Source organism: Schistocerca americana, chromosome 11 (assembly GCF_021461395.2).
Source record: "Schistocerca americana isolate TAMUIC-IGC-003095 chromosome 11, iqSchAmer2.1, whole genome shotgun sequence".
NCBI lineage: Eukaryota > Metazoa > Arthropoda > Insecta > Orthoptera > Acrididae > Schistocerca > Schistocerca americana.
This window is the reverse complement of record NC_060129.1, coordinates 23,997,692-24,020,157: the sequence shown is the minus strand read 5'-3', so window position 1 is coordinate 24,020,157 and position 22,466 is coordinate 23,997,692. Positions and strand designations below refer to the sequence as shown.

Genomic DNA, 22,466 nt, shown 5'->3' with positions numbered 1-22,466 from the left:
TACCTGTAATAGCGCAGCACTCCATACTCGGCGAACAAAAAGAACGAATACACAAAGGCATGTGAGCCATATCGGTGCAAAACTGTACAACGCACTGCCTGTCAACGTCAGGCACTTACAAGATGATAACAAATTTAAAACAGAATTTAAAAAAATTTCTGTTAGAACAATGTTTTTATTGTGTAAATGACTATGTAGGTCAATAAATTTTTTCTGATGATATTTATGAAGGCAAAATGGAAAATACTCTTATCTGTACCTAATCATTCATTACATTTACATACTTAAAGGACAGATGTTGCGTGATGTAAATATATACTTAAGCAGTGTTGTGTATATAAGGACTTGCCATTTAGGAAGGACAAAACTAAAACCTTATGAAAAACAGATTATGCACTTAAATTAACCAGCAGGGATGTATATAGGCTACATTAATTTCATTGTATTATTATTAACTTCATTCTTCTTCTTCATGGATGGATCACTTAGGACCATGCGTAATCAACATTTGTTGGCCTTCCTTTTCGCCCAGTATTCCTTCATGAATAACGAATGGGCTAGCTTTCGTTGCGTAGACCATGTATGTCGGTTAGTTTTTCTCTCTTCTTCCTCAAGACCCCGTGTGTTTGTGATTTTTCTGATTTCATTTCTATCATGTTGATTTGGAGACCCTAATTCTCTCAGGTCTTTTTCCGTCTGTTTGTACCAGTTCGGTCTTGTAGTTTTGTTCTTTAAAAATGTATGGATTTTGTACGTTAACCTGTTTGAGTCCATTCTTTCTAAGTGCCCCATGAATTGGATTCTTCTCATGTGCATTGTGTCTGTTATTTTGGAGATACTTTTATATATTTCTGCATTGGGTTTTGGATAACTTCATTGTATTGTTTTGTTTTGTACTTTTTTACGTATATATTGTTTGTGTCCCATTTCTTTGAAATGGCTTACATATACCCTTGACAACATCCATACAATATTTGTCAACGGATGGATAAATAAAATAAATAAATAAAAAATAAATACTGCAAGAAACGAAGCAAATAACTGCCTAATGGAGTTAAAAAAACTTCCTGGAACACAATAAACAACGAAATACAATAGTTGCAACATGACAGATATGATCTGATGTATCACTCGTGTGTCAACAAAGAACTTCAAAAAACTGACATTAAAATAAAACAAATGTGTTCTTTGTTTGGAAAATGTAGTGTCGTTGATGTAGGCAAATTGGACAGATGTCAGCATACTAAACACGGAATGCATCCAAATTACGAAGGAAAAAACTTCGTGTGTAAAATGATAAATGAAATCATTGCGAACAGAGATAGAGCGAACAGCAAAATTCCATTTACCGGTATGGGACCAGTCTCAGCAGCAGAATCATCAGTGGCAGGATCAACAGCTGAAACATCAATACATGCAGCAGAAACTGTTGCCAGTCCTACACGCAACAGAAAATAACCAAGCCTTTTTTATGGTGAGTAACACGAAGTAAAAGGATTCCAAATTGCATGAAACATCCCTCTCGTGCATTAAGCATGAGTCTTCCACTCCTCAAACAATACTATCAACTAGTGCACTGGAAAAAGCCACTCCTAGCGAGCACCATGCAAATGCAGGGTTGAGCAAAAATCAAACTTCGTCTTTATTCCACCAAAATATATGTAGTCTCAAGAGTAAAATAGACCAGTTACTAATAAATTTAAAAGATGAGTGTGAAAGTGAGCCTGATATACTGTTTTTCTCAGATCATTGAGTGGAATCCATATGCTACAAATTGAGAACTTTAGTTTAGCTGCACATTACTGTAGATCCATTACGAGAAAAATTGGAGTTGCAACATTTATAAAAAAACAATGCAATGTAGTGTATAAATCTCTAGATTAAGCAAGTACTGTGATTAACAGCATTTTGGGGTGTGTTTTGCACTATCTGCTGTTAACTCGATGGCAGTTACTGTACTGGCTGTTTACAGGGCACCTGCTGGAAATCTGAATGTATTTCTGAGACAAATAGAATCACTTCTGCCCCACCTATGTAGGAAACTAAATCAACCATTGTTATGAGTGACTTCAATGTGGAATTCTTAACAGAAAATAGAAACAAAACGGACTTTGAGCACCTGGTGTATTGTTACAGCTTAGTACCAGTGTTAGACACTCGAACTAGAGTAACAGCCATTTCTAGCACTTTAATAGATAATGTATTTGTAGATAAGGATATTTACAATAATTGAACTGCGGAAAATATTATAAATGGCCTCTCTGACCATGTAGGGCAATTCCTCACTCTAAACCAAATAAATGTTCAAAGGAAAGAAAATTTCAGGTGGATTATAAACAAACACACCACTGAAAGCTTTAATCAGCAATTACAGGTAGTGGGCTGGTGTCCTGTGTATGCTGCAATTGATGTTAACTCAAAGTTTAATATATTTATCAATGAAGTTACAAGCCTTAAAAAAAACTTTCCAAAAAAGTCACCGAGAGAAAACCAATTAAAATGTGGAAACAATCCTTGGATTACTTAAGGCATCAAAATTTCTTGTAAAACAAGAGAGCAAATGATCCCGGTAGGAGTATACACTATAAACTCTACAATAACGTTCTGAATAAGACCGTACGAGCAGCAAAGAACATGTGCTTGAACACAGAAATTGATTCCTCAAGCAATAAAGTAACAACTATTTGGAATTTTGTAAAGAAGGAAACAAGGAAAAATGCAGTTTGTAGTGAAAATATCCAAATGAAAAGTGAGGGTCATATTGTTAGCAATCTATAAATAGTTGCGCGCGCGCGCGCACACACACACACACACACACACACACACACACACACACACACACACACATTTTTAACAGTAACAGATAAAATAGATTTACAAGGCTCCATGAACAAAGCCACCAATCTTTTGAAAGCCAGAGTACCTAGCTCAGTACAACACATGAAGGTAACAACAGTCACTATTCAAGAAATTGAAAGGGTTATTAAATCCTGGAAAAGTAAAAACTCTTCTAGGATTGACAACATTTCTAACAAATTACTGAAATACTGCTGCAGCCATGTAAGTAAAGTCCTATGCAACATTATTGATGCATCAGTTAAGTAAAGAATAGTTCCTGAGAGGTTTAAGTATGCAGTTGTAAAACCATTGTATAAGAAGTGTGATAAGATGGATGCTGCTAACTATCAGTCAATATCACTACTGACAATTTTTTCAAAGGTTTTAGAAAAATGAATGCATGCTAGGATAGTTAAGCATCTCAGGGTTCAAAAATTCCTCAGCAAAAGTTAGTTTGGATTTCAGGAAGGTTTGTCAACAGAAGATACAATATTTGCATTTGCTGGCAAAGTCTTGGAATCTATCAACTAAAAACTGAAGTGGTTGGGATTTTTTGTGATCGAACAAAAGCCTTTGACTATGTCAGTCACCAGATTGTTTTACAAAAAGCTGCATATCTCAGTATAGGTGGTTCATCAGGTAAATGGCATGACTCGTACCTGTCAAATGGGAAACAGCAAGTTGTAGTGGATAGTCAAAATGGAGTCCCGTTACCTTCAGAATGAGGTACCATCACATGTGGAGTGCCCCAAGGCTCAGTGCTGGGCCCCCCTACTTTTTATTATCTTCATAAATGATCTGCTCTCTATATGGAATATTGTAGATTCACCATTTTTGCTGATAACACTACACTACTTATTGATAATTCAGTAGATAAACTTGAGGAAACAGCAAATAAGGTTTTAAGTTAAACAGTGAACTGGTTATACATTAATGGCCTTTCTTTAAATTACACTAAAACAAACTACATTCAGTTCCACACAACATTCAGAGATGAAGAAATAGTAGTAAAAATGGGTGAGCAGGTGACAATGAGGGTGGATACCTCAAAATACCTAGGCTTGCATATTGACAACAAACTGGATCTATGCAAAAGATTGAGTTCAGCAACTTACGCATTACACATTGTTTCTTCTTATAGAAAAGTGGACACCATGAAGGCAACCTATTATGGTTATTTTCATGCCATTATTACATATGAAATTATATTTTGGGGTAATCAGTCACTGGCTAAAAACATACTGTGTGCACAAAAAAGATCCATAAGGATCATGCAGGAATCTTTTTCAGAAACTGCATGATATATATTGTCTTTGATGTGCTTCATAAGGAAAGGAAAATCCACTTTTAAACTTAGTAGTGAGTATCAGTCATGAGATGAGAAGAAAACATGATATCCACTGTGAACTGGCAAATCTAAGTATGGTACAGAAAGGAGTACATTTCACTGGCTGTAATACTTTAAATGCCCTTCAAGAAATGTGTGTTGGGTTGAAGATGAGCTCTTGTTAAAAAAAACTAACCTTAAGGCGGTTCCTATTACAAGGATCATTTTATACAATATAGTGCTTAGCATTTCTTGTATTGTTAAATGCAAATATATGCCCAAATCTACATTTTTAATCCTGACTACTATTTGTTGTAAACACACATTTTGAAATATTTATTTTCTGTAACACTTCTTATTTTGTAATATTTATTTATTTCTCAAAATTGATTTCTGTAGTAGAACCTAAGTTACTGTTTACTGTAATATGAAATCATCATCTTTTGTTTTTATGTGCTACCATAGATTTATGACATTTTCCACATCCAGTGATATTTCCACAACATGGATCACTGGAACAAGAAGTAAATGAATAAATAAATAGTCTAATTTTTGCTGGTACATGTTTGCTTCATTTGTCTTTGTTTTCCAATTTCTAGCTTGATTCTACAGGTATTTTTTTCTTTTCAAATGTTTTTTTGTTTTTGGAAGTTGCATGGTAATGGTAAATGAACTTTTTAATGGAATATTTAAATAGTTTAATGGAACATATTCCACTACACTTATGTCAGAGTATGTGGTTCATGCATGGTGAGAACAACTTCATTTTCTCGGCAAAGAACAATTTTAAACTGGGAAATTGTGAGATAACACCATGTTGGCCTGCTCAATCTCCTGATCTTGATCCAACAGATATTTATTTGGGGGCATTTGAAGAACATAGTGTATTCAAGAGCTATTGTGAATGTTGACATTGTTTGTCAATGTGTACAAGGCTTTCAGCAGATACTGTAGACAGCTGGAAATAGAAATGAGTAAGTCAATCCATGATATGACATTTAAAAATTAATGGTAGACATTTTGAGCATTTCATTTAGCCACCAGAAGACAACATTTGAAAAGAAAAAACACCTGCAGATCCAAGCTGGAAATTTGAAAAAGAAAAGACAGAAATGAAGAAAATGTGTGACATCAAAAAAGTATCTGAAACTGAGAAAATATAGATAATTGGCCATATGTACACACAAACTTTTCTACTTCTGTTTAAGTCTTCTATCCATTCCACAGAGGATGGAGAAATGTGGCCAGTCAGCTTCTTAGGCCACACCACTTAACAGATTTGGATGGACTACTGACCACAAAAAATAATATACCGTGGCAGAAGTGACGTGTGGCAGCTGAACGTATTTCTCCTTTGAGTGCAATATGAGATACTTTGTACCAATTGGTACAATCACTTTCCCCAAATTGAGTGACAGATGTGCTGTGTTTTCAGGATTTAAATGACAAAAGTGACTGTAAATCAAACAATGGAAAATACAGGATGGGATATAACAATATTATTAAAAGAAAACTTGCTACTCACCATATAGTGGAGATGCTGAGTTGCACTTGGGCACAACGAAAAGACTGTCACAATATAAGCTTTCGGCCAACAAGACCTTTGTCGAAAATACACGCACATACACACAGACGGAAATGCAACTCACACGCATGACTGCAGCCTCTGTCAGATGAAGGCACACTGTGAGCAACAGCATCAGTGCAGGATGGGAGTGGCAACTGAGTGGGGGTAAGGAGGAGGCTGGGGCAGGGAGGGGAAGGGTAGCAGGATAGGGTTGGGGGACAGTCAAGAGCTGCTGGAGAGAGGGTAGGGTGACTGTGATAAATAGATGACAATTTTTTACAGTTAAGACAATCGTGGCAAATAATTGCAGTGAAGAACAAACATCAGCTTTCCACATCGTACAAGAAAATGAAAGGGCAAAATCAATGCCAGCGAGACAGTTAACAGATGAGGATGCAGCACGACGCCAGACACAGGAAGTGGATTACAAAACAAATTTGTTTATGCATTTTACCAATCTGTGTGGAAATCCAGAGAGAAGTAGAGTGGCAGCAGACTACAATTACAGGCAGAATTTCTGTGAAAGGTAATGACACCATACTACTACCCCGTTTCACCAAACAAGAAAATGAGAAACGTGCTAGAAGACCAAATCACCTTCAAAAAATAAGGTAGCAAGGATTGGTGGGTTACCTTCGGAACTATACGAGGAGCTAAGTTCATAACTGGCACCAACTCCACACATATGCGTAATGAACTTTGTCAGAACAATATTTCTTGGAGATCTTGCTGAGGGACTTGTGAAGTCTATCCCAGAGTACTAAAATAGATCATTACTGCATGATAGCAGATTGTTAATATGTGGATTAAAAAATTTTAGCGCACCTCTTTATGACACCATTATCAATAAAAAGCGTGATTTGGCAGGGATTACTTCTTTCAGTAATATTGTATGCGACTACTGTGAACCACCTCTTAAAATGCTACAAAGGCCTAAGGTTATCAACAGAAAGGTGATGTCAGGAATGTCAAGTCTATTTGCTGATCAAGAAGAAGAATGATTTAGAGAAACAAAACAAATAATATCTAGGCAAAAGGAGTGAATGTGAATCGTAGGAAATCACAGGGTGAGAAGCTGTGTGTGACATCCAACATCATAATCATAATTAAGATTAACATAACTGAGTAGAAATGTTCCTTAGATCTAACACCTTACCCAACCTGAGATACATGATTTAAGATAATTAAGAGTAGAAACAAAATGCAGTATATGCACCAATAAAAGATAACGACACAATAATTTAGAATAAGCTCTAATGAATAACCTTGATGAACAGAAACATCATTGAAATTAATTATTTAGAAACAGTCTTTCCAATAATCATTACATTTGCTAAGAGGAAAAATTGGTGGTAGACTGTATGGTAAGGTAACGTAAATACAGTCTTTAGAACCTGAATGCCATAGCGCAAGCAAGTACCATTAGGCATAGATCAAGCAGTAACGCTGAACATCAGGAAGAGCAGGAAAACACTTCAAAACAACCACAATCCTACATTCAAATATCGTGTAACGGTTGATGATAAATCCTCAACTAGGTTATATTTGACAGTTTTATATGGAAACCAGTTGCTTACAAGGAAAATGTTCATATTCCATTACAGGCAGCATGATTCCAAGCCAGCTGGTATGAGGCAAGGATAGGTGTGTTTCTTACTGTAGATTAGTTATGCAGCAGGATTCTGTTAAGCCCAGGTCCACAGTGCCCAGAACGTCATTTAGTCATCACAATCCCATGTGGAACTGGATGAGGGGCAAAAAGAGACTTGATCACACGTGAAAATGAGAGGCACACTGAACTGAACCATAACTTCCATTGGATTGAATGAACCCCCTTACACTGAGCACAGCACTGTGACGTGGCTGCGAGGACAATTTATGAAAGCTGCTACAGTCAACAGAAAGCATTCATATCTGCGGAATCGAAAGAAATTCCGAGTATCATCTACGAGTGAAAAAAAAATTAAATCATCACATTCGTGGCTGATTTAGAGGAAAAGAGGAACATAGTTTACATTTCAAATACTCCTAAACAACAAAAGATACTAAATATGATGATACCTCTTTCTTTTATGTATGCTATGCACATATGGATTCCAAGGTGAATTACATCAGGTATTTTGTCACAGAAGTCCATATTAAAGAGAATGTGCTTTGACTTTTTTTTTGCCAGGAAGCAAGATTTTTTTTTTTTTTGGATAAGAATGACTAACATATTTCTGATGAAGCCAGATTTTTGCATTTTAAACGAGCAATTCTACAGAGTTATTTTTAAGAATAAACTTGTAATAGTGAGAAAGCAAGATTTTAGTCTTTTTTTTTCATTTTAGAAGAAGGAAAATAAAATCATGATTTGAAGAAACAGGAAGGCTGAAATTATTCATGTTTCAGGAATAAAGATTTCCTTTAAATTATTATTCACACTTAAGGATTAAGAAGATAGTTTACAGATTGCTTGCACTAAGAAAAAAAATCTATATTCTCACTTGATGTGACAAAAATTTTCTAGTATCACTACAGGCTAATCACACAGAATGTTTTGATTTGGTATCATTCCATGTCTTTACATCTTTTCTAATTTTATCACTGTTGATTCATTAACTTGATTCAAATGCATTTAAATGACTTGACTAAATTTTTTGTCCATGTAAGGTATGTTTTCTTAAAATCTGCTCATCATAACTCATTTTTTTGACATTAGCCTTTTGTTACATTCAGATATCTTTAGATGAAACAGTTTTGTAATATTTTACTTCAATAGAGAAAAAGAGAAGAAAACTAAAGTTAGAAATTATCAGTGAAACATCTTGTTTCCAAAATGATAAAGTTCAGAGTATTTGAAGCATAATAATTTTGTTTCTTTAGCTAGTGTCCCTGGTATTTTTCTAACTACAGGTTTCTCCTTTCAGCTTTTAGTATTTTTTCAAACTTCATAAATGTAAAATAATTCGAATATGGCTGAGCAGTGAGTAATATGTAAAAGCAGATTGTTGGTAACACTGCAGCATTTTGCACTGAACTGTTGCTGTTAATGATGTTCATAAGCATGTAGTATTCTTGAGAGAATGACGAAGTAGGTGTGAAGACATTTTGTATACTCGTGTGTGTGATTAATTGTCTCTCTGACTGCGAGTCATTCATCATATGCAGTGACACAAAGGACAGGAACAACACCCACCAAACCACTTGATGACCCATCTCATTCCACAGCTATTCAGGGTGTAGGGCATAGCTGTACTCAGTTCACACCCCATGCACAGCCCTACGGGTTGACATTGCTGCCAGTAACAACACACACTCAAAAAGTGGAAACTTCTCCCTCTGCAGATGACACACATGGCTGCTTCAACAGCAGTTTTAGAGTAAATGGTTCCCAACCTCTTAACAGCCAATTATTCAGAGGCACAGAAGTACCCTTATGAATGTCCCACCATACAGAAAAGTAGCTCAGCCACTGAGAAGATTTTGTAAGCGTATTGTCATATCGCTGGTTTAGTTGTGGAGTATCTTTGCAGGCAGCCGCGTCTGTAGAGAGTCGAGCGCGGGACACGGAACTGTTATGTTGTGTAGTGTGTAGCTCTGCATGTGAGAGGCACTGTTAGCGTGGAAGTTGAAGTATTGCTACAAGTGCTATTACAATAAAATGATAAAATAAGTAAATAATTCAGATGAAAGTGCATCAGGCTGTAAAAATGAGCAGCGCTGCTGATAATGTATTTGTGTATACTATCGTTGCATGTCGTACCGTACAGTACCAGTCACCCGCTCCGTGTTTGGTGTCCCAGAATGAACTGATGTGAATCAGTAGAAATTAGTTACCATAAAAGAGTGCAATCAAGTGCCAGTGATTTGTAGCGATTGTGAGAACGTGCGTTCGGTCATCGCGTTTCAACATTATCAACAATCAGCCGTGCCGCGACTGTTACGTGCACGCTTGTATAAGTGAGAACAGAGAACTGAAAAAATAACTTTATGAACAGTGTGAAAATATCATTACTAGTGTCAAAGAGGACTGGTACCACATATCTGTGTATGCATGACGAGCGTAAGAACTTTCGTGCAATCATTCGGCTTCCGCATTATCAACAATCACCCGCATCGTGTCGGTTACGCGTATGCTCGTCCGAATGATATTGTGGACTGTTAATCATCCATTAATTGGGATAACACTTCTGAATTAGAATGTAAACAGTGCAACCTGCGATTTTCCTTTAATCGTCTCAGAATATAGTTGTTCATACCAGACGTCGAGCAGTGTTGTGTTTTAACGTTGAGTGGCTCCCCTAAACCCGCTTGCATAATTCGATAGATAATTTCAGGCAAGCCAGCAGCAGTGTGGAGCAGAACAATACGACCACCATGGGATTATAAGGTGCGTGATGTGGACAGGGCGCACGGTCAAGAAACAGTCACGAAACGACAACAGTTTAAAAGGTACCACCCCACCCATTCGTAGTCCCGGGCGTGTTACAATCTGTTGGACTGGAGCAGGAGGTTTCTTGCATAGGGAGCTATGAGACAGCCAGCTGATAATTAACTTGTTAGTCCAACAGAATTCACAATAATAATGAGAGTAGGAGATAGGGTAAATGTCTTGAAATGTCACACTGATCTGAACCAGTTTGCAGCTGACAGCCAAAGCAACAGCATTGTTGGTAGACTCAGTGGCAACTGTCTGTACATGAACCACCTTGGTTGCTCCATACCAAAGTGGCTGATTCCACAGTTCGGGGGCGTGACACTTATTCGTAGAATGTTTTACATTAGTAGACACCACTTACACCCCTTCTGTGTTTTGAAAGGAAGTATTAGCACTGATAGGGTTCCGTACCAGACTTTGTATCCATGTGAAGTGGTGCACACTCAATAAGCAGGCAAAACAGGCTCACAACATCCAACAGTGCCATTGCTAGGAATGCAATGGGAAGGAGGGAGGATGGGGTCAAAATCACTACCAACCACTGTACAGTCATTCAAAATTCACATTGTCTATCTCAGCATCTGATAGGAAAGATCAAAAAATGTTTTTTTGTTGATGATTGGTTCATTCTTTAATGTTCCTGTCAAGTTTTGTTTTTATGATTTGTGTATATTCATACTAATTTTCAAAACACCGATGTCCATTTTGAGCATATGAAATGCCTGAGCTCATAGTCTTTAATTTGTTTGTGCAAATTCACTTCCAGTTGGACAGCAACATCAGTATCTTCATGTGTATATAATATTCATAGAAAAAGTGTAAGAGTTTGGTTTGTGGTTAGTGGATATATCAGATATCATGTCTCCCTTGTTGGAATAATAAAAGCACTTTATCGTTAGTTGCCTTTCCTTTATAAAGAACTCGCCTTATCTTACTCCTCGCCATATCAGACAGATTGTTTGTGGTGTCTACTATGATACTAAAATGTAAACTTTCACGGCCGGAAATATCATGTCCATTATAATTATCCGGGCTGTTATGCTGTGGTCGGTTGATGAATTCTGTGGTATCAGTATTTTTTTCTGTGGTGATTCACCACAGAATTCATCAACCGACCACGGCATAACAGCCCGGATAATTATAATGGATATGGTGTCTACTATGTTCATTGTAATAAGGCAGTGATGTGCCAATGACAAGGTGCCATTTCTCTCTACATACATAAACAGTATGAGATACACAGTGTGGTCATGAAGCCGAGATTTACTTGCCGTTAGATGCATGGCAGCCACTAGGATTTAGTTGAAAACTGTGTGGGAGTGTGTGTGGGTGCGCGCGCGCACGAGCGACTAATTGCATGTGAGTGTTATCATGCAAGCATGTTTATCTGTGCATGTGTGCACACTCCAACAAGTGGGTTTGAGTGTAGGAAGGGGGGCAAGGTGAGGCAAATTAGTATAATTGTTACATGTAAAACATTTTGATGAAATGTTTCTCTGGTATCAGTATTTTTTTCTGTTTGATGTGCTTGTCATGAAGCTTGTGAATAAATGGACTGAAATCTTTTGCTAACATATCAGGAAGTTTTCTTAAAAAATATAGAGATGTGATGTGATTTGTGTGTTCCATTTGCAGGTGTTATAGGTGAGGTGACCACCACACACACACACACACACACACACACACACACACACACACACACACGACTATTATCTGTGTTAAGCAGTTTTGTGCTTCACTGAAAGAGATGCTCGACACAATGCGAATGCATAATATGTCAAGTTTAGTAGTAAAGCGAATATTTAATGGAAACTGGGTGAAAACTTTGATGATTGGTTACTGCTACGCATTTCTACTTCATATACTGATTTCCAAACTATTCTGTATCTTATAAGGGATCTTTCTAGATTTCTGATTTGTCACTGGGCTGATGTGTTTTCACAACTGCTTCCACATTCACTTCTATGATAGTTTTCTTCATTTGAAGTATGTGTTTATAGTAAAGTGTAAGAATGTTCATGTTCTGTGCAGGAGTCTTTCTGGAGAGGAGAAAGCCAGGAGGCTGAAGCAGGCAGCTAAGTCAGGATCAGTGCAGGAGCTGCGAGCGTTGCTGTCTGTGGGTGCAGATGTGGATGCGGGGGACAGACGTGGGTGGACCGCCCTGTACTGTGCGGCACTGGAGGGACACGTGGAGGCTGTGAGGAGCCTGTTGGAAGGTGGTGCAGACGTGGTTGCCAGAGACAAGTGGCAGAGCACACCTCTGCACTGTGCCGCCTGCTGGGGCCACGCGACTGTGGTGTGGCTTCTTCTGACAGCCTCGGCTGACCCTAACGCGAGGGATCAGTGGCGGCAAACTCCACTGCACTGGGCAGCGATGAATGGCCATGCAGAGGCAGTAGCTGAGCTGCTCGAGGCGGGAGCCAACAAGGAGGCTAGGGATGAGGAGGGGAACACCCCCGTGGACCTTGCCAGGCTGTTCAACAAGCAGCAAGTTGTCGAGATGCTGAAGTAATGTTAACATAATGTTAGTAAAACAAATACAATTTGGTACAGGACTTTTTATAATTTTTAAAGTAAAGAGTATAAACAATTAGTACCTTTGTCACTCATTTGCTGCACGCCATTACCAAGTACATATTACTGCTCTAGTAACTTCTCAACAAGCATGACAACAAGAGATACCCGTAAACTAATGTAAGCAAACTTCCTTTTGAGGAAACAATTAAAATAATTTTCTTGAGCAAATATTGTAAAAGTCAACAATAATTCTAAAATACTTCCTTCATTACCAATAAACACCAGTTTTGTGCCTAAAATGTCAGTTTCTTCTAGTGCATAGAATATTCACACAACTTACAGGTATGAAGCAGTGTGATGTCTCAGACAATTGAGGAGTGTGATGAACTATGGGTGTAATTGGCTTTACGCCCTTTCTCAGGCAAAGTGCTGAATCGATACATCCACATTTAAATTAACCGCCCAGGAAATTTTGGCTCAATGTCTTTCGTGTAGGCTAAGCAGTCATTTTAAGAAGGCAGTGGATGACACGCTGGTACCATCTTGTTTACCACTTATGGGTTGTATGTCGACTGTGAGTTGTGTTGTGTGTTAAATTATGTGATAAAATGAGAGAAGTGAGTGGCAATGAATCTAAAAATGACTTTACATACAAAAAGAAGAGAAGAAACAGTGGGGAAAATTATAGAAACAGGAAAAGAATCGTCATGGGCACAAAAAAAAAAAAAAATTTGGACCTGTAGATCCATTTTGTCCAAAAGAGTGCAATACAATAGTGAGAGGCAAGATCCAAGAAACAATATTCAATCTCTTTTATTGTTGTGGTGATAAATTTTTCTCTGTGGAGAGAAAGGATTTAAAGTATTAAGGAAGATGCCCAAAATTAACAACAGAAAAAAAAAGTATGGGTGTATTCATTTTCACTCCAAGGTTGTGAAGTGCCTGTCTGCAGAAATTTGGTCCTTCATGTGCTGAACATTTCTAAAAAGTATTTAAGAACAGTACAGACAAAGAGTCTGCAAGGTGATAATGAAAAAAGGAAAGGTAAGCGTGAAAATAGACCTCATAAAAAGGCAAGTCGATTTGGGAGTTTATTAAGGAGCATTTAGTAACAATTCCTCACACAAATTCACATTATACAGCATCAAAATCAAGCAAGTTGTATTTTGAGGACCCACATTTAAATATCAGGATATTATTCATCTTCTTTAAAGAGTACTACTTGGCAAAATATGGTAGTCAAGCTAACATGAAATATCATGCATATTGTCGCAGAAGAAGCTCAGTAGCACAGTCTCTGTGGTATAGTGGTTATGATACTAGAATGCTGATGGAGGGTCGTGAGTGGAAAACTCACCTGAACTGTAAAATTTTAATTTCTATATTCGGTTGACGTACATTCTAGAAGTATCCACAAATGTCAAGAATCTTTGTACTGGAATGTTCTGTAACTATATATATACCGTATGTGTTCTGGCCAGAGGCAGTTCGGTCCATGCTCTTGTATGTGCAAGTGCTGAATAAACCTTCGTTAAGTGAAGTTAGTGTTCATCATTCATCTAATCACACCTTCTTCTATGTGACATTATTCTGGTGGAGGCGCCGGGTATTGGAACTTGTGACAGCACTCATTATCGACGATACAGAGGCTCCCATCAGGCCACGACAGAGCCGCTGTTTACGTGGCGAGATACCTGAGTTTGAGCCCTACTCGACAGATCGCAGTCTATCGGAGACAGCAGAAGAAGAGGATTGTTGTGATGACAGCAACTGTGTGCCACCACATGAGACATCCTTCTGGGTTCTCTGGTGATGATGGCCAAGATCCAAGCAAGTGGCTGAAGGTACATGAGCGTATAGCCAAATTTAACAAATGGGGTGTGTTTGGCTAACGTTTTTTCTACTTGGAGGTCACTGCCAAACAATGCCATGAGAACAACAATTAGACATTCACAAGCTGGTAAGGAACTGCGCAAGTATTTTGGCGACGTACAATGACAGAAGTGCAAGGCTGAAGATAAATTAAAGTGCAGGGCACACCGACCAGGAGAAACTACAGCGTCTTACATTAAAGACGTCTTGAAGCTGTGTATCCTAGAATGAAGGAGGAAGATAAGGTTGCACATCTCGTGAGGGGTGTTGCTGAGGACATGTATCAAGCCCTACTCCTGAAGCAGGCTTCGACAGCAGACAACTTCATAAAATGGTGCCAGCAGTATATCGAGACAATGCATCAAAAAAGAATTACACACGAGAAGTTTGAACAGTTTCCAAACGCCATATTGACGTCTGTGATGGAGGAAGAAACTGATTTCACAAGTGTTATTCGTCAGACAGTGAGAGAGGAAGTTCAGAAGGCACTTGGATTGCACCGCGAGCAAAAAACCGAGACGCTTCAAGGGGTCGTAAGGGAGGAACAGACATTGAACCCAATCTCTCTCCCCTCATTTCCCTTTAAAACAGTGAAAAATTCGAGACCCAGACAAAGTTACATTCCTACAATGCCATGTGAGGAACCCGGTTGGGCACCAAGGAAGACCGATGTATGGAGGACCCAGGATAACCAGCCAGTATGTTTCCACGGTGGATGACCAAGACATGTGGTGCACTATTGTCGAGAAAGGTGGTTGATATCTGATGACTCCTGCGCCAGAAGACTGCAGACCAATCTTAGCCGATGCCAAATCCAGGACGACAAAGATGAACAGGAAGATGTGGGTGCAGGAAGATGTAGGTAACCATTGCTGCAAGCTATCTGCTGGATAGGATGCTCCCCAACACACTGATCAAGGTCTCCCATGCCGAGTCTGTGAGTGAAATTAGCGCTACCACTACAAGACAAGATCTTCTAGCTTGACTATCACCTGATCTTACTAAGGAACAACAGAAGATGCTACTTGCCATTCTTCAAGAGTTCTCTGAATGCTTCAATCCACAGGTGAAGAGCAAATTAAACAAATCAACAGTGAAGCACCGGATTAGCACTGGAGACCATCAACCAATAAGCCAGAGATCATACTATGTGTCAGCAATGGAACGTCAAATAATTCATGACCAGATAGAGAAAATGATGAAGAATGGCATCATTCAGCCTTCGCAGAGCCCATGGTCGTCACCTGTGGTTCTCGTCAGGAAGAAGGATGCAGTTGGCGCTTGTGTGTTGATTACAGGAAGCTTAATAAGATAACGAAAAAGGACGTTAACCCCCTTTCACGAACTGATGATACACTAGATTGTCTGAAGTGGGCTAAGATTTTCTCACCCGTAGACATGTACTTGGGATACTGGCAAATCGAAGTAGATGCGGTTGATCGTGAGAAAACTGCATTCTTCACCCCTGATGGCCTGTATGAGTTTAAGGTAATGCCGTTTGGTGTGTGTAATGCACCAGCAACTTTTGAACGGATGATGGATAATCTTCTGTCACCTGAAGTGGATGATGTGTCTCTGTTATTTAGTTGACATTATAGTGTTCTCAGAGACATTTGATGAACACGTCAAAAGACTGAGGGCCATTCTTAAGTGTCTCCAACAAGGTGGACTGAACCTTAATCCAAGAGAGTGTCTCTTTGGAGCAAAACAAATCAAAATACTTGGACACCTTGTGTCAACCGAAGGTGTGTGGCTAGACCCAGGAAAGGTGAGATCTATAACAGTATTTCCTATTCCTAAAAGTATTGGAGATGTGGGAAGCTTCCTCGGATTATGTTCTTATTACTGTCGTTTTATCAAAGATTTTTGTATCAAAGCCAGGCCACTCCAAGAGTTATTAAAAGCCCATGCTAAATTTATCTGGTATGGTGCTCAACATGATTGTTTCGATGTGCTGTGAAAAGCTTTGACGCCTGACCCTGTACTTGGTCTGTATGATGAGAGAGCACCTGCAGACCTACACACAGATGCCAGTGGGTATGGGATCGGTGCTGTTCTGGTGCAAATTTTGGATGGAAAGAGAAGGTTTTAGCCCATGCTTCTACGACACTTACAAAAGCCGAGAGAAACTACTCAACTACAGAAAGAGAATGTCTTGCTGTGATCTGGGCCATGTGCACATTTCGACAGTATCTCTATGGAAGGCCATTCACAGTTGTTACAGACCATCATTCACTTTGTTGGTTGACATGTATTAAGGATCCAACAGGACGACTCGCCAGGTGGGCACTACGTCTTCAAGAGTATGACATTACCATAGTGTACAAAATTGGAAGAAAACACCAAGGTGCTGACTGTCTCTCAAGAAACCCTGTGCAAGACCATCAAGACTTTGATGAAGATAGTGACTGTCTCACTGCACGCCAGGATCTCTCTATCCTGAGCAGGAGGAGGACACCAAGATATCCCAAATTATGCTTGCCTTAAATTGGTTAGAGGATGCGAAAGGGCAATTGAAGGTAGTTAATGGATTACTTTACAAGAAAAACTATGATCCATTTGGAAAGAGGTGGCTACCAGTGATTCCTAAACACATGCGCTTAGATGTTCTACAGAAATTCCATGACACACCTGAGGCCAGAAATTTAGGATTTATTAAGACATATCCGCAAGAGATTTTTCTGGCCAGGTATATTTAGGAGTGTCTGTCACTATGTGTTGCACTGTCAAGAGTGTCAGGGGAGAAAGGCAGTTCCTCAGAAACCACCTGGCTGACTCACACCAATTCCACCAGCCGAAACACCTTTCCAGCGTGTTGGGATTGACCTCCTCCGACGATTTCCAACGTCTGCTAGTGGCAATAGATGGATTACTGTTTTCACTGATTATCTGACACACTATGCCATTACTAATGCTGTGAAAACAGCCAAAGCATTCAAAGTAGCCAAATTCATTGTGGAAGACACTATTTAAACACAGTGTCCGAAGGTCGTTAATTACGGATTGAGGGAAAGTTTTTGAATCGAATCTTGTGACAGAGATAAACTGTCAGTGCAACATTACTCAACACATGACGACTGCCTACCATCCGCAAACTACAGTAACAGGTTTACTGAATGCCTTAATAAGACCTTGGCCGACATGCTGTCAGTGTTCATCAATGTTGAACAGGGCAACTGGGTTGAGGTGCTACCTTTCATGATGTTTGCTTACAACACCGCCAAACAAGGCACCACAGGATTTACGCCTGGTGCATGGGTTTGCGGCGACTGCGACGATGGACACTATGTTTCTGTTACATCCAGATGACGAAGATGACGAATACATTGGCCAGGTGTTAACCAGAGCTGAGGGAGCTCGGCAGTTAGATAAACTCCGCATGCTGTAGGCTCAAGGAAACGATCGCTGAAGATATCACGCAAGACACCACCCTGTTGTCTACCAGCCTGGTGACCTCATCTGGATCTTCACTCCTGTTCAAAAGGTTTGTCTCTCTGAGAAGCTCTTCAGGCGCTACTTTGGACCTTATAAGGTTGTAAGATAGTTGTCTGATGTTACTTACAAAGTTGAAGATTTCGACCCTGACACAAGATGGTGAAAGATCAGTCCACATCCTTGAATTGAAGCCCTATAAGGATGCTGCAACCGAGGGTAAATTCAAAGCTCCAGCTACAGGCAACAAGTGGAAAGGTGATGAAGAGCGTAGTGGCAAAGCAAGTTCTAAGAAGATCACCACCAGGGCGAACATCAGTCATCGGGAGTCGGAGTATGGAGGACCGATGACTGGTTCCTGGACTAGGAGGACGTAACAGTGAGACACTGTTCCCTTAAGGAGGGAGCAATGTCATAGAACAAGCTGAGTAGCACAGTCACTTTGGCATAGTGGTTATGATACTAGTGTTGGATGGAGGGTTGTGAGTGCGAAACTCACCTGAACTGTAAAATTTGAGTTTCTATATTCGGTTCAAGTACATTCTAGAAGTATCCACAAATGTCAAGAATCATTGTTCTGGAATGTTCTGTAACTGTATACAGAGGGGTCCAAAAATATGTATCCCCTGTGTAAAAGTCCATAACTTGCAAACTAATTGACGGAGTTGTCTCGTTTTTGGTGAAATTGTAGCTTAAAGTCCATCTTAAAGATACCTCTGTAGGTGTTCGAAATGGTCACCATTAACATCCACACACAAACGATGCCACCGAACTGCAGCACAAACTACTGACTGAAACCTGTTCAGATGGGTATTTGCACATGAATATACGATGGATTCTCGAAGTGCATCCAATGTGCATGGCTTTTGTCAATAAACGACGTCCTTTAGTGTTCCCCACAGGCAAAATTCTAGAGGAGTTAGGTCTGGGGAACGTGGTGGGTACTCCACAGCACCTCTATGGCCTATCCATCTTCCTGGTAGATTTTCGTCGAGATACGCCCTAACACGATTTTGGTAATGGGCTGGGGCACCATCTTGTTGAAAGTAAACTCTTCCGTCTCCATAAAAGTCTCGGATGGCAGGTAAAATGGATTTATGAAGGTACACCTCACCAGTAACTGTGCTGTCAAAAAAGAATGGCCCAATCAAGCCCCGGTAAGACAACCCACACCACACATTTACTCCTGGCAAATTCACGGCTTTGTCTACGTGGACGTTCGGATTTTCGGCAGCCCAGCAGATGCAATTGTGGCGATTTACTGCACCACTGAGTTTGAACTGTGCCTCATCAGACCACACAATCATCTCTGCAAACTCTTCATCGTTGCACACCATGTTAGTATACCACTTACAGTACTCCATTCTACAATCTGGGTCATCCTCATTCATTGTGTGTAGAAATCGTGGGATGTAGCACTTCCACATTGCTGTCTTAAAAATACGTTGAACACTTGAGCAACTCACTCCAGTTTTACAGGCATGCTGCCTCACAGACTTCTGCGGTGAGCGAGTGAATTGTTGTAACACACAACGGGAGTTAGCTGGACTTGTTACTGTTACAGCTCGTCCAGATCGTTGTTTGTGTACATCTTTAACATAGCCTTCGGCTTCACATTTGTCTTGAATGCATCGAATCGTTAAACGTGTTGGTGGCTCTGTTTGATACTCATTTCGCCATTGCTGTTGAACCTCATTAATGTTTTCATACTTAAAATACCACGTCAAAACTGACTTCCTTTCATCAAAAGTAAGCCTTGCGCCAGCCATGTTTACTCGAGTAACTATGTCCGCCGCTCGTGGTCTCGCGGTTGCGTTCTCGCTTCCCGAGCACGGGGTCCCGGGTTCGATTCCCGGCGGGGTCAGGAATTTTCACCTGCCTCGAGATGACTGGGTGTTTGTGTTGTCCTCATCATTTCATCATCATCCAGGAAAGTGGCGAAATTGGGCTGAGCAAAGGTTGGGAAATTGTACGGGCGCTGATAACCGCGCCGTTGAGCGCCCTACAAACCAAACATCATCATCATCATCATCGAGTAACTAGGTGCAACTAAGAACAAAACACTGACCATCTGGCAACTGTCATCTGACAAAACAAAACAATGCAATACAATGCTTGTTTTGCGATTTCCAGAACTACAAACTAGTACACTACCAAAGATGAGACAACTCCATCAGTTAATTTGTCAGTTATGGACTTTTAAACAGTGGATACATTTTTTTGGACCCCTCTGTATATACCATATGTGTTCTGGCCGGAGGCAGTTCGCTCTGCGCTCTTGTATGTGCAAGTGCGAAATAAACCTTCATTAAGTGAAGTTAATGTTCATCATTCATCTAATCACACCTTATTCTACGTGTAAGTTTTTCAAAACATTGGACTTTGCATTCAGACAACCTATGTCAGACAATGGTGACATTTGTTCTGAAAGTACTACAAGACTTAATTGTGAAGAAAACAAGGAACTGAAACGTAGATTAGAGTTGTGCAAAAAGTCTGTTTTGAGGTGTATTATGCAGGATAGAAGCAGTGTACTGCACATTGTAAGTGAGATGACTGTATGCTGTGCTTAGAATTTGATTGTGCACAGAACCTTCCATTACCAAAACTGGTGGTGAATGCACAGTTTTATAAACGGCTCCTCTGGATGCAAGGTTTTAATGTACACTGCCATAATGATGGTTCAAGTGCTTTTTACTGGTTTATGGAGTCTGGAGGTAAGAAGGTTCCAAACTCTGTTTGCTCATCTCTCCATGACTTTATATTCAAGAAGCTTGAAGACCCCAAGACCATTAGGAAAATATTAATTTTTTTCTGATCCTGCAGGCGGGCAAAACAAGCACTGTTATAGAGAAACTAATTGCAGCAGCAGCAGCAAATATGAGGGACATTCAAGACCTATTGCTCTTCCTTCCTGATACACTAAAAGGCTGGTATGAAAACCTTCTAGATAGAGTAAACAGTGAAGAAGCTACTGATCCTGAACAGGAACATAAACCATAATGGTCAAGAACATATATTTTTTGTTAATGTACAGTTTAACTGGATAATAAAATAATAAAAGCAATATTCCAAATCAATTTTTATGATATTTTGTGGAGGTATCATGCTTTGATGGAAAAAGTGTGTAAACCCCTCATTGTATTTTGGATAACGTATCACAAATAGCAGAAATATCTTCAGTTGTAAGGAATGATTCTGTATGTTAAAAGTATGGTCTAAGACAGAATTGTTCCATTGAAATATCATTGGTTTTAAATAAGATATAAATATGCAAATATTCAAATCACTATTACCAGAAATGCATATTTCGGAGTTACACCTATAGTCCATCAAACTCCTCAACTGCGTATGTTTCAACAGGTGAACACCCAATACTTTTCAGGGCACAAATAACAAAACATCAGCGGTCATCAAAGACGTAGCTGCCTGTGTCCCCTTAACTTGTTTGAACCAGTTCTCTACATTATTTGATTCCTGAAACACGCCTGGTCGAACATATTTGGTGCTACATAAAACTAATGTACACTGCATCACACACAAATTACTGCCATATAAACTGTATGGTCGCAATACATCTTCAGTTCTGATCTCAGACTGAATTTACTTATGTGTCTACAGCACAGATGATACAACTGTTAGTGTGTTCAATTACAGTGTGACAATAGTAGTAATATTCAGACCACATTTTAGGCCTCTCGTGTAGAATTGTGCTGTCAGTTTATGTGTAATTAAAGAGAATCAAAGAACCACCTCAAATCATTACTTTCTCACAGAGCTGTATAGCTGCTGCTACAAAACATACCGATACTTGTCAGTTAATATGGGCATTTAGCATCATATTACAAAATGCTACAGAAAATATTTCCACTTTCGACACTTCCCACACTCTTCAGTGCATTTCCCTCAGTCCAGTTCATGTTGGCAGAGTGCTCACAGGGTCTGCCATGCAACTTATCGTGCAGCAACTACTGAGTGAGATGGCACAGTGGTTAGTGACTTGCATTCGGGAGGATGACAGCTCAAACCTGCATTTGGCCATCCTGATTTAGGTTTTCTGAGATTTCCCTACATCACTTCAGGTAAATACCAGGATGGTTCCTGTGAAAGGACATGGTCAACTTCCTTCCCTATCCTCCTCTAATCCTATGGTACCTTGCTGTTTGGTCCCCTCCTTCGAATCAACCAAAGAGACGTGCAGCAAGTCTGACTGGATAGACGGTGCTCTCACTGCCCCAGCCAGCAGTCTGACCAAATACAGCTAGCACAAACTGTGCAGCTGATGGAGAAATGTTACAGATTTGTACATGCAGTTGGGTAACAAAACTCAATACATCACACAAGAAGTGAAACCTACTCCTTTACATCCAAAGAATACATACCACTGGTGTTAATAGTGTTTTACTTATGTACTATGTAAATAGAAACAAGTTTGCAATTCACCAAAAAAGAGACGAAAGAAATGGTCAATACCGTTAGTATTCAGAATGAGA

At 39.6% G+C, this 22,466-nt stretch overlaps 1 protein-coding gene across 1 annotated transcript in view; it reads left to right on the top strand.

Moving 5' to 3' along the window:
• LOC124553825 (poly [ADP-ribose] polymerase tankyrase-1-like) overlaps nucleotides 1-12,935 on the top strand; it is a 111,950-nt gene extending 99,015 nt beyond the window's left edge. The window contains exon 4 of the mRNA XM_047127812.1: nucleotides 12,184-12,935. Coding sequence (XP_046983768.1) covers nucleotides 12,184-12,664 — 481 coding nt within the window. The 3' untranslated portion in view covers nucleotides 12,665-12,935. The remainder of the gene's footprint in view (nucleotides 1-12,183) is intronic.
• Nucleotides 12,936-22,466: the final 9,531 nt, after the last annotated feature.